Source organism: Felis catus, chromosome A1 (genome assembly GCF_018350175.1).
Source record: "Felis catus isolate Fca126 chromosome A1, F.catus_Fca126_mat1.0, whole genome shotgun sequence".
NCBI classification, from domain to species: domain Eukaryota; kingdom Metazoa; phylum Chordata; class Mammalia; order Carnivora; family Felidae; genus Felis; species Felis catus.
The window spans coordinates 144559170-144572654 of record NC_058368.1 but is presented as its reverse complement, the minus strand read 5'-3'; the positions used below and the strand labels follow the sequence as shown (position 1 = coordinate 144572654).

The following is a 13485-nucleotide window of genomic DNA, read 5'->3' as shown; positions in this document are numbered from 1 at the left end:
TTTTAAACTACCATTTCCCTATTGATCACCTTAAATTATAGGATATATTTTGTTAACCAAATAGCATGATGACAGCCCTGGGCAAATCCACATAGAAGGAACAGCAGATGGTACCATGGAAAGGCCAGTTGATTCATGTCAAGTGTCTTTGGAATCTAAACATATCTCCACAATCAAATCTGAGTAATATGATTCATACCCAGCTGGGAAGATGCCAAAAGGATCTGCCGTACTTTGATCCGGCCTCTGACCCTTGGATACATCTGGCTGTCACAACTTTTTATATTGTGCTTGAAAACCTCAATAGGTTTTTTTCCTGAATGAAAGCATATGTAACAGTATAAAAGACATTTTTCTATGCTATGAATCAATAAACTATGAATTTGAAAACCCATTTTGATAGTCGTATTATTTATAATAGCATATCATGAATTATTGCATTACTGCCAAGAAACATATTCACAAAATGTAGCAGAATCCTATGGAAGCAATATTTTTGCAGGGCTTTATGTTCTCTACCAATTTGATCTTGATTAAAATGTAAGGGAAAGGATTATCACACTTACTTAATCATATGTGGCACAGTAACTTTGGAATTCTCTTCAAATACTATAGTCATTAAACCATTACACCGTATATTGTCCACACACTGTGAAATTAAAAAATAAACAATTACAACCCACATGAAAACCTAGGCAGAGCATATATTCTCCAAACTGTTTATAGCCATGAAAACAATTTAGTTTCTTATTTCATCTGTGCACACACACACAGCAACAGGTAAACACTGTACACTGATGAGCAGATTCAATACCCAGTTACCAGAACTGTGCACTTGGCAAATACCTGAGGATAGAGATAGAGGCTTTTTTTTTTTTTCCTGAAATGTATTTCCTAAGGACACTGGCCATGATGTCACATCATCACTATTCTCTGTCAGTAGCTGTACTAGTTGAGAGGTCTGTACCTTCCGACAGTAACAGCCTCTGCGATATTCATTCTCTGCCCGAGGGTGGTCTGGGGCAGGCTGAGTAAAAATAATGGCTTTCTTGGATGAAATTCACCTTCTGTCTCACTAGCAAGCTCTGTGCCTGCTTCTCAGGTGGTTTTTTTGCCAACAAATTCCCCCATTTTACTAGTGTCTCTAGCAGTTTCTATTGGCACCATGTTGATTTGATGAGGATGCGTTGTGTAATTTCTCCCGCTCTGGAATGCATAAAGCCCTGTTTATCTTTTACTCTTTTCTTTCCAGGAGGAAAACTCAGGAAATTTTGTTAATTTCCTCTGTCTTGTTTACTTACGCCTTATCAACTTAAAATTTCCCTTTGCAATTAGAGAAGGGTTAAAGAAGGATTTATTTTGAATTACACATATTCCTTTTGAACAAAATAGAAAATGAAAAAAGATTTAAGCAATTTTTAAAATCAGAAAATATTTCTAGTTACTAGGTTACCATACAGTGATTTATGATTGTAGTTAAATGGCGTGAAGACGTTGATTGGTATTGTGGGGGAGGGGATGGGAAAGAGTGCTTTTGGAGGACAGGGCTCACACACAGACAGGGAGGGGAGAGGTGAGGTAAGTGATTTTCATTTTTCATTTTTCATTTTTAATATCTCTAAAGCACAGTGAGGCTGCCGCTTGGGTAACCAACACAGGAAACAAGAGGACAGAGATGGTGTTTGATGAAAACTGTGGAAAATGAACAATGTTACTTCAGTTTCCTTTAACATTCTAAGCAAATGGCACAGTTACACAAACAACAGCTTTAGGATGATTTAGGATTATATTTTCCATGTTTAAATTTTTCTGTTTCGGGGCGCCTGGGTGGCTTGGTCGGTTAAGCGTCCGACTTCGGCTCAGGTCATGATCTCACGGTCTGTGAGTTCGAGCCCCGCGTCGGGCTCTGTGCTGACAGCTCAGAGCCTGGAGCCTGTTTCAGATTCTGTGTCTCCCTCTCTCTGCCCCTCCCCCATTAATGCTCTGTCTCTCTCTGTCTCAAAAATAAATAAACGTTAAAAAAAAAATTTTTTTTTCTGTTTGGTTCTTTGACAGATCAACCTGGTCCGTTTTACATAGTAATCTTTTTCTTTCCTTCCTTCCTTCCTTCCTTCCTTCCTTCCTTCCTTCCTTCCTTCCTTCCTCCCTTTCTTTCTTCCCTTTCTCTTTCTTTCTTTCTTTCTTTCTTTCTTTCTTTCTTTCTTTCTTTCTTTCTTTCTCTCGTTCTCTCATCCTTCCTTCCTCCCTCTCTCTCTCTTTCTTTCTGGCTTTATTATATTTTAAACATTCTTATTTTACAGTCTTTTCCAAGTTGTCACCAGCAGTGTTAATTCTATCATTCACTGTGCTTCTGACTCTCTCAAAATAGATAATTTACTCACAAGACTTGTGATTTCTGATTTTGAGCACACTGTAATGAGCCCTGAATTGCAGAAGTGTTGCTAATGGAGTAACTTTGTGTATGCTTCTACCAAGAAGTCTTAGGATTTCAAGAGTCTCAAAAACCGCTTTTACATTAATTCCTCAGTTTGGATTTTTCATACCATGTGAATACGATACATTTAAATTTCAAATCTATAGGCTGGAAACACACTCATTTTTTTTCAAAGGAGATTTTTTTTAAACTCAGAACCCAAAACAAAGACAAACTTCCTTAATTATTTTTTGGGCTAACAGGAAGAGGTTTTGAGTTCTTATTTCACAGTTGTGATACTCTTCCAAAATCTAGGCTTTAAACAGGGAGCTTAATTCCTTTAAGGGGCCCAAGGCTGCCTCTCATTCTCTTTAGTTAAAACCCCTTGGGCTTGAGACCAATACTCAGTCTAAAATCATTCTCAGGCCTCTACGTCTTCAGCTTATAAGCTTTCTACTCTAATTTTAAGTTTCTTTGGTATTTCTGATAACCAGAGATTACCTTTTATTCCTGTAAATATAACCAATGTATTAACTTTTTTCTTTTATACTGATTTTAAAGATTTATTTATTTATTTAAATAATTTCTCAACCCATGTAGCTTGAACTCACAACCCCAAGTCAAGAGCTGAACACTCTACTGACAGAGCCGGCCAGGCGCCCTTTTATTCTAATTTTATATGTTAAGCACTTCTGTTTTTATATCTAGAGAGGATCTAAATCAGCTCAGTCCTCCACACAGTCAGAATTGGAACCTGAGATAAATATTTTAGATCCAAAAGAGATTTATGTGATAACTTTTGACCATCTCATTATCCAGTGTCATACCTCATTCATAAATCTTTCTGATTTACTGTGTGAGGCATTACTATTATTTTCAATAGAAAAAAAGGAAAATTTCACTTACACTCAAGTTTCAGGAGAACAAAACATACATGTAGTCTGAACCGCAACTCAAAAGACCATGTAATAAAAATCTTCATTTCCTAGAGGCTCCATAGACAGGGTGCAGTGACAACATGAGTGTGAACAAACAGAACTCTCAGGGGCTCTGGGTCCACCAGCTCTATTTCAACGAGAGTATCCTGTCTTTATCTTGCTTGCATTTGGGACTTTCAATAATGCTGCACTGAAGAACGGGTTCTCTTCCATAAAAAGTTAAGACTATAATAGAATTTATAAATATGAGTATGTGTATGAATATATTTATATTGGAAGGCATGGTATTATTCATGACCATATAAGCCTGTCTTTTAATTGTGCTGGGGAAAAGTGACTTGAGCCCTGGGAAAACGAATATACTTCACTCATTCAAGAAGAATTGTGATAAGCAAGGTGTCACATATCTTTAAGGATGTATTAAATTTACATGAATTACAGTAAACCTTGAAATTAATAGGGTTAATAGAGTAACTTTTATGTTCACAATAGCCCCAGGTAGTTTTGAAGCAACTGGTCCCTGGACAATTGTTGAAAATGACTTCTCCAGCAAGGTCTTTTGAGGATCTTGCTTAAGCCAATACCTGCTCAAAGGTCAGTAGTCTACTGTGTCACCATGCTTTTTTCTTCTGAGAAGAAAGGTTAGATTCAATTTTTCTCTTTTAATTCACCTTTTTATGTTGAAGTAAAAAATTCCCTATTGATTCCAGAGAAGCTATTTTAAGGGAGAAAGCATGTGAGAGTGCTATGGATTTGTCTACACAAGGTATGCATTTTGACACATCTGCCCAAACCAAGCTCAGAGGTGAATTTTAATTCTGCATTTTAGTTAATACCCATAATTATAGACAAATCTGTTTAATATACCATTATGTATGACAGGAAGACAAGCATAAATGAATGCACTATATTGAAATGAATGGTCAAATCCTCAGCCTCAAATTTTTCCCTATAAATAGATGAAAAGGAAAAGAATTATTGGTCAAGACCATTAGCCATTTGTTCATTTTGTTGGAGGTGCCAACAGTTAATTATGGGCTTACTGGTGTAACTAAAGGTGTAATTAATCATTCAAGCAATTGTTACTTCTAAAAATTACAGCTTCAGAGAAAGAGGCCTGGCAAAATCAATAGTCTTAATTTTTGTAAAGAGTTCTTTATGTGAAACTGGGAATGTATCAATACTCAGGAACTACTTTATTATCTTAAATAAGAGCTACATGTGATTAGCATAACATGGTATAATAGCTTAGCAATGTGGCTTTAAATCAAGTCATGAAAAAATTAAGATCCACCAAAATAAAAAGTGACAAAAATAAAATGACAAAATAATGGGGAACATATTCAAAATTTGAATTGAAAGGTGTTTATTTCCCTAGTCTGTAAGGATAGCTCCAATGAATAAATGTCTATTTGGCATAAACAGACAAGAGACAGAAATGGCAGAAAATGTTAATCTCATTGATAAATATAGAAATGTAAATTAAAACCACTAGAGAATCATACCACTTTTCCATTAAATAGGAAGATGTGATAAATATGATAAAACTCAACCTTGGCACAGAACTTAGAAAAAAGTTACACTGGTATCTTGCCAATGATGAAGTGAGATGATGCATTTTGGCAACCTGTCAAGTCATGAATCATGAAATCACGGAAGTGATCAGACCCTTTGTACCAACCTTACCCTCTGTGGGGAAGATATGCCAACAAGGACTTTGATAGGGGAAGAAACTCCCTGTAAAACAATGTTTAGCATGACATCACATATTAATGCTAAAATCTGGGATATTATCCATTTATTTAGGAAAAGCTGGAAAAATGGTATGTTAATGTGGTAGTGTGTGTGTGTGTGTGTGTGTGTGTGTGTGTGTGTGTGTAGCTATTAGAAGACACCAATATGAAGAATATGCAGGAATAAAGATGTAAATGAGGTAAAATGTGAAAATTATGTATATACATACACTGAGAGCCAAACTGTAAAATTATTTCTGTATGACAGGATTCTAGGGGGTTTAGAGATGGAAACCATTAATTTTCAGGGTGGAGCTTTTTCATTTAATTGTGCAAAAGTGATCTGTGGAGTTGTTAACCCAGGGAAGGGTGGGGGAGGGCCTGGAATGTAGACTCAGGAATCTGCAAGTTTACAAAAACCCTCAGGCAACTCTACTATAGTTATCTGTGGAAATACTTTGATAAACATTAATTTAATGTGCTGAGTGTTGAGAATATTTTTAGTTCCTTTTTATGTCCATATTTTTACATATACATAATAAAATATTAAATAGTACATTTTCAAGCTTTCAGTGGGCTCGTCTTATTAATAATGAATCTGTCCAGAGACATTTTGGGAGACTGACAAATAGCATCAATGTATGTATAGCACATAATTTCCTCCATAAAATGAAATTGCTTCAAGCAGAGAAGAAAGCCAGTTGAGATGTGCTGCTTGGCAGCAACCTAGGCTCAATCAACAGTGAAGCACTCTGTCCCTACCATCCACCAATCAAACCTTGTATTGGCAAAATCACTAAGTATCTCAGAGCGTTCACCGTTCTACTCAGCCTTTAATAGCAGTTGACACGTGACCACTCCCTCCTTGGTACACTTTCCTCACTTGACTTCCAGGACACCACACACTCTTGGCTGTCCTACCACACTAGTGGAACCTTCTCAGTCCTCTTGCTGTTCTCCATGACTCCTCAGTCAGTCCATGGCCTTTTTCTCATTTCTATCTGTACTTACTCTCTGGGTGGTCTCAATACTCTCACAGACTTAAATACCACCTAACTGAGACAGACTCTCCCACCCAGACCTCTCTCCTAAATGCTGGACTGCTGCTTACTTAACAACTCCATGCAAATGTCTACCAGCCTTCTGAAACTGAACATATCCAGAGTAAGCTTCTGATAATTCACCACAAAATCTCCCTGTCCCAGAAGATTTTCCCATCCTGTTAATGACAACTCCATTCTTCCCATTGCTCAGGCCAAAAACTCTGAAGACATCCTTAAATCTTCTTTCTCTCTCACACCCCAAATATAAGCCATAATAAAACCCTGTTGGTTTGACCTTAAAAATGAGTCCAGAATCAAAACCTTTATCTCCAACTCCATTCCTACCATTGGTCTGAGCCTTCAAGACTTCTCACCTGGATTATCACAGTAGCCTTCTCGTTCAGCTCCCCACTTCCACTCTTGCCCTCTGCTCCCAGTCTATGCAGGTAAAACAGCAGGTAAAGAGATCCTTTTAAAACTGAAGTCAGATGATGGAATTCCTTCATCAAACCTTTTAAGAGCTTTTCATTGGACTCAGAATCCAAGCTAAAGCCCTTTCATTGGTTTAGGAGGCCTTCCTTGGTTGGACTTCTGTTACCTCTCTGACTTCCTCTTCTCCTGTTGTCCCTCTCACACAATCCATTTCAACCACACTGACTTCATGCTATTCTTCAAAATATGCAGTGTCCTCCTACTTTAGAGTCTTTGCAGTGGCTCTTCCCCCTGTTTGAAATGACTTCCCCTTTATCATATATTTACAATTGTATTTCCATCACCTGCTACAGTCGTTGTTTAGATGTCTCCTGCAGCCTGAGGTGACCACCATTTTAAAACTGTACTGACCCACACCTACCCCCAGTAACGCAATCCTTCCTACTCTGTCCTATCACCTTCTGACATAAAACAGTGTGTACTTATTTAGTACATTTATTGTTTATTTTCAATCTTCCTCACACTAGAATGTAAGCTACACAAGGTCAGTGAATTTTTATTGTTGTTGTCTCTTTTGTTCATGACATATCACAGGTGCCTAAGCAGTGCCTGGCATATAGTATCACTGCAAAAATGTATTTGCTGAATACATGAAATAACATGTGTTAAAGTCATACAACAACAGGTTCCATTAAACATAGTAATTTCATGAATTATATCATTGTCACTCAAAAAGATATAACTTTCCGTTAGCTTTATTCTCCAATTCACTTATAGATACCATCTAGTAGGACTTAACATATTAGCCATAGAGACTTGGAAAAATATGAACAAGTTGTGTACTTCTGCCTCAAGATGTAGTTTAATAGAAAGACTCACTTGGATGCTTATGGCAAAGCACTGTATCCTTTCTTTAAAAAAAAACAATCATAGGATCATCCATGCACCCAAGGGTCTTTCTTTCTTTAGCAATGCCTCACCAGGCACGCTAAGTAAGGTTATTTAGAGCTTTTATCAATTTTGTACCTTAGGAGTCTCAGTTACATCATAAGGTAGAAGCTAGAAGCAGCTGGAAAAAAACCTTTGCCTCCTCATATTCTCTCCAGTCTTCTACTCATCTTGGCTTCCCAACACCTATAAAACTGTGTTGCATTAAGCTGTCCACTTTTCCTTTCTTCCCTACTGGCCTGCCTATCTCAATGAGACCAGAGACCATCACCATATCTCTGATACCTACAAGATACCTGGCAGAAATAGTCATAGAATCAGTGAATGATTCAGAATTTCATTAGGTAAGAGATGTGTTACAGAGTCTAAAGTATTAATTCATACGGCACAGAGCTAATGAAAGTATTAATAAATCACAAGGATATAATTATGCAAATATAGAAGAGCCCATGTTTTCATTCCTTTTTTGGCCATAAAAGAAGCACCTTCACTTCAAGCTATTTATTCACCATCAAAGGAGTCCTGGGGATATATAAGTAAAAATCTAGCACTCTTGTCGAGTTTGTTTAGAATGCCAATAAAAGACATGGATTAGATATGACTTATGACTCAACAGAGTTGTGTAACTTTGGACAGATACTTAGCCTTCCAAACCTTAGATTTCTCACCTGTGAAATGGAACTGATATTTCTGTTTACCTTCCGAATACTAGTATAAAGATCAAACTAGATTAAGTCTGTAAAAAGCTCTTTGACATATCAAAATAATCAATTTTTCCTTTCCTTGTCTGTTTTCCCTCAGTTTTCAGTCACTCAGAAAAAATTAAGTATCTGAAGAACTAAGACATAGCTCAAATTTTTACCTAAGTTTTATATACAAACTACTATGAGCTCTTCAGAAAAGGATAAGGTGGGGCGCCTGGGTGGTTCAGTCAGTTAAGTGTCGATCTCTTGACTTCAGCTCAGGTCACGATCTCACAGTTTGTAGGTTCAAGCCCCACATTGGGCTCTGCGCTGGCAGTGCAGAGACTGCTGGGATTCTCTCTCCCCCCCCCTCCCCTGCTCGTGTGCTCTGTCTCTCTCTCTCTCTCTCTCTCTCTCTCTCTCCAAATAAATAAATAAACCTCTAAAAAAAAGAAAAATAGAAGGCAATTGAATCTATAGTATATGCTTTTTCCATTTGCCCCAGTCTTCCTTGAGTTAACAACTTAGAAGATAATTACCAAGTCTTCTGTTAATATTATCCTTACATGAACATTTGTCTCCAAATTGGCTAATGGAGTAAACATCATGTGGACCTTGTATTTAGGAATGTACAAGCCCAATCACGACTAGTTTTGATATATTTCCAATTTCTGAATAAATGCAGGAATCCCTTAACTGGGCATTGTGGATCAAGGAAAAGTAAGCAAATCTGTTTCCTAGTTTTTTCAATATAAAATACAGGAAAGCTCATTTTCATATTTCATACTATAGACAGTTTCTCTTCTTTGATGTGATTCTTTAATTTGTGATTTCTCATCAGAGCCCTTGTTAGCTGTTTTTGCATCTCTCACAATTCTTCTACCTCAGAAACAAATCAGCAAAAGATAAGCTAGTGGAGGTCGCTGGAGAATTTATTACTAACAGGGCAATTTTAACACCGTTCAATACACGTGATTACATTCACAGCCTGTACAAGAATGCCTAGGAACTAAAATGCAAGTACCACACTTCAGGTAAATTTTAGCTTTATAAAGAAAGACAAACAAACAACAACAAATGATCCCAGCTTGAGCAAGATACACAGTGGTGATGGCAGTGTCCACAGCAACTAGATGTATTTTTTTAACAAAAATAAAATAGCTAAAAGCTTTCCCCCAAAATTTATGGTGTGAAATAAACACACACATACACAAACAAACAATATCACAATTTATGGCAAACGCCACTCTCTTACCTGACTTATGTCACTCGTCCAGGCAGCTTTCTCCTGACGTGAAGGTGCCAACAGGACTACAGTGAATGGGGCAGCATCAGGAGGCTCCACTACTATTTTAAAATCTAGATGTCCAAACACTTGTCCAGAACCTTTGGCTTCAACACATGCAAACCAACCAATTAGATGTGAATATAAAAATATGTGTGATAGCTACTTTCACAGACTTCTGGTAATACGATGGATGTCCGTTGAAGTCCAGAATCTTATTTCAGCAACATGGCACTTCTTAGGCAAGGGGAAGCCTTTACTAAGCTCATAAGTAGACAAAAAAGCTGAGGTCAGCAGGTTACTCAGGACTAGGATCTCTGCCTTCTACTCATTTCCTCTTTTCTTTTTTTGAAATTTCCATAGTCTACAGAATTCCAACAACTCTCTAATTTAATTCCTTTTCTGCCTTCCACTGAAAAGTCACTATCGTGAGACAAATTCAATAAAACATGAATTCCCAAAGATGGTTTTAACGAAGCTCACAGGTTAAATGATTCAACAGAACTTTTCATATATAAACGACTTCAGGGAGTTTATTCTCAGCATCTCTCCTGCCTCCTTAAGCAGCTCGCCTTAGCTATAAGTAAATAAAAACTATAAGACCCTTTTATTCTACCATAAGTCTAAGAGATAGAATGTGACTTACAGTCATCATCACTTGCATCGGGCTCCTCAATCAAAGTACATTCTATTAGAGAGAGAACCCCACCTGTCTGGAAACAAACCAATTTTTTATTAAGAGGCTGACAGTCTTGCATAAGTTGGGAAGCTCAGATACATAAACCTTATATTCAAATTGTCACAGAAGAAAGCATAGCAATTCTGCATCACAAATAATTTTTCATTGATTCCAAAACTACAGTTAGCTGTGTAAAAGTAATTAAACACATTGAATTTCATGATTCTTCTGCACCAACTGCCTCTCACTCCCAATGTTTATAAATTTAGCAAGTCAGCCTACTGGAGACTAGATGGCACCTTGAGAGTGAATGCAACTAGACCCACCAACCAGGAAGTGCTTTAAGCAGCAGAAAGCCATCATCCTGGTGTTGGATAATAGTTGTTAGGTACTAATAACAAAAGGTATAGATAGGTACTTTTTCTATAAAGGACCAGACAGTAAATCTTTTAGGCTTTACAAGCCATATCTCTATCGCAACTATTCAAATCTGCCATTTTAAAAGCATGAAAGCAGCCAGACAATATATAAACAAATGAGCATGGCTGTGTTCCAATAAAACTTTATGAACAGGCAGCAGGCTGTGGGCCATGGTTTGCTGACTCTTGGTATAGAGCAAGATAAAATAGGATTTAGCAAATATTCTATCAATATACTGCAGTGATTTAATAAGATTTTTGTAGCTCAGTAGTCATCAACTAGTAATTTTTTCTAGTTTATGATTTTAATTGCACTTTTTTATGGAAATGGACACTTAAATTTCTATTTTTTGGATTTGATTAACAACAAAGTACATGCCAGGCTTAGCAACTGTGCATTACCTCACTATGCAATTGTGACAATCTGGGTTTTATGATACTGGATATGGGAAAGCCATAATTAAATTAATCTCAATCCCTCTTAAGTGCATGGAACATAAATGGAATAGTCACATAAAACCCATACCTTGAGCAGATGCAGCTTTCCTCCTGAACTTCTTGTACAAATTAAAAAGTGTTTTGTAAATAAGAAGCACTGTCTTTCTCCTTCCTTTTTCAAAGACAGTGAACCCAGGCGAACTTTACTAAGTTTCCCCCTCTCAACAGAAGGTACTTGAATAAGAGAACCTGGTGATCACAAAAGTGAAGAATACACAGCAATTAAAATTTTTTCAAGTGAGAGCTATTCTTGATGCAATAAACTCTAGGACCTGTTTCCCAAGATACCAAGGATTTATTTGATGCACCATTGGAAGTAAATCCTCTACACTCTGAGCATAAGAGAGAATGCATTGTGTTTTAAGGGCCTAACTAATTGTCACTATTTTTTGATTTATTGATTTCAGAGAGAGAAAGAGAGAGGGAGAGAGAGCAAGCAGCAGAGCAGCAGAGAGAGGGAGAGAGAGAATCCCAAGCAGGTTCCACACTGTCTGCCCAGAGCCCAACTCAAGGCTCGATCCCATGGGCTGTGAGATCATGACCTGAGCTCATATCAAGAGTTGGATGCTTAACCAACTGAGCCGCTCAGTCACCCCTAATTCCTACTATTTTTATAAAACATTTCAGACTTGATTATTTACTAATAAACTGTAAAATAAATTTGAAAGAAAGCCAAACTGAATTCAGAGAACAGGGCACTTGTGTCATCTGTCCCTTGGTGATCTTATCTCAATCAATTTAAGAATAAGATACATGGGGCGCCTGGATGGCTCAGCCTGTTAAGCGTCTGATTTCGGCTCAGGTCATGATCTCATGGTTCGCAAGTTCGAGGCCAGTGTCACGCTCTGTGCTGACAGCTGAGAGCCTGGAGCCTGCTTGGGATTCTGTGTCTCCCTCTCTCTCTGCCCCTCTCCTGCTTGTGCTCTGTTTCTCTGTCCTTCTCTCTCAAAAACATATAAAAAATATTTTTAAAAATTTTTTAAAGAAATTAAAAAAAGAACAAGATATATACTGTATAATTGCATATAGTAATAAAATAACATAGTAAAAAGAAGATAGAATTTATTCTTCCTGAGGCACTGTGTAGACAAATAACATAATAAAAAATAAAATTTACACTGCATGTATATTATAAAAATAAACAAATTAAACAATTCAATGCAACTTAGTTAATTTTTAAAGGGCAGCTATTTCAGATTATATTTAAATTATGTGTGATAAAAATTTTGTGGAATTTAAATGGAAAAGAACTCATAAAGTCTATACCCAGAGCATTCCCGTGAACAAAACTGTCTTCTATTCAATGTGAGAATCTCTACATAGGTTTTATACAAGTTCATCCTAATAATGACCTCCCCACAAAATAAAATTCCAGTCTAAGTTAGACAGCAAACCAAAACAAACACTAGGAAAGATTCTTGTCAATACCTTGACTTCAGAGATAGTGATATTACTGAGTCAGCGATATTACTACTATTTGTTCAATCTACCACTACTCAAAATGCAGCCTTACAAAGACACATATCAGTCTCATAAGAACCGTTAACTGCATATTCAACCCTTAAATATTAACAGGGGTCAGCACTAAAAAGTGAGATTGCAGGCAACCTCATTTCCTCTTCATACATTTTCTGCGTTTCCTGTTTTTTTTTAATGGCCACAGATTCCTTTGATAAGTGGGGAAAGCCCCACTAAAGTTGTTCGTATACGTAAAATGGTTAAACTATGACTGTGGGTCACAAAATGTTCACGTTAGCATAAGAATACTCCAAACAGCATCTACTTTTTAACAGAGCTGAAGGTGGGGAGGTGGGTAGATGAGGAGCAAGCCTCCGTGTGCAGATTCCATCTCCTCAGGTGAGTGTTTAGGTGGGACTGCTAGACAGAGGCAAAGTAGGCAGCTATTTGGGGGCCTAAAGAACAGCATGGAAGTAGTCCTGGGGAAGGCTGTGGGCCCTGGGAACAAAGGGTAGGAGAAGGCTTGACTCCACCGAAGGGAACGGGCAAGGGGAGAGCGAAGGAAGGAGGTGAGGCAGGTGGGAGCAAGCTGTCAGAGAGCGCAGGCAGCAAGTAATTAAATTTGAAGAGCAGAGGAGGGGTGGGGAGAGCAAAAGGCAGACTGCCTAGATAAGTAAATGAGTAACAGCAGAAGGACTGCACTGATGGGGCTCACGGGGCAGAATCAAAGCCAGAGGAGCTCTTTCGGAGGACCTGGTTCGCCCCTGATTTCATAGAAGGGAAAACTGAGGCCTGAGGGGCTGAGCAGCCGTCACCTGAGTAAGCCATGCTGCCAAGAGATGGCAGTGGATTCAGCAACATAAACAATGACACCTGGAAAGGGATCGGATAGGAAAAGACAGTCTGTTGTAGCTTTGCCATGGGGGGTCGTGAGATCAGCTAGGGCAGAGTGAAAG

At 37.8% G+C, this 13485-nt stretch overlaps 1 protein-coding gene across 4 annotated transcripts in view; it reads right to left on the bottom strand.

Moving 5' to 3' along the window:
• RASGRF2 (Ras protein specific guanine nucleotide releasing factor 2) overlaps positions 1–13485 on the bottom strand; it is a 240714-nt gene that overhangs the window by 113382 nt on the left and 113847 nt on the right. For all 4 annotated transcript variants that reach the window (XM_023257887.2, XM_023257899.2, XM_023257908.2 and 1 more), the window contains exons 10-13: positions 11100–11260; positions 10122–10188; positions 9446–9582; positions 567–649 (exon numbers count right to left, since the gene is read on the bottom strand). In XM_023257887.2, the coding sequence (XP_023113655.1) occupies positions 567–649; positions 9446–9582; positions 10122–10188; positions 11100–11260 (448 nt within the window). The remainder of the gene's footprint in view (positions 1–566; positions 650–9445; positions 9583–10121; positions 10189–11099; positions 11261–13485) is intronic.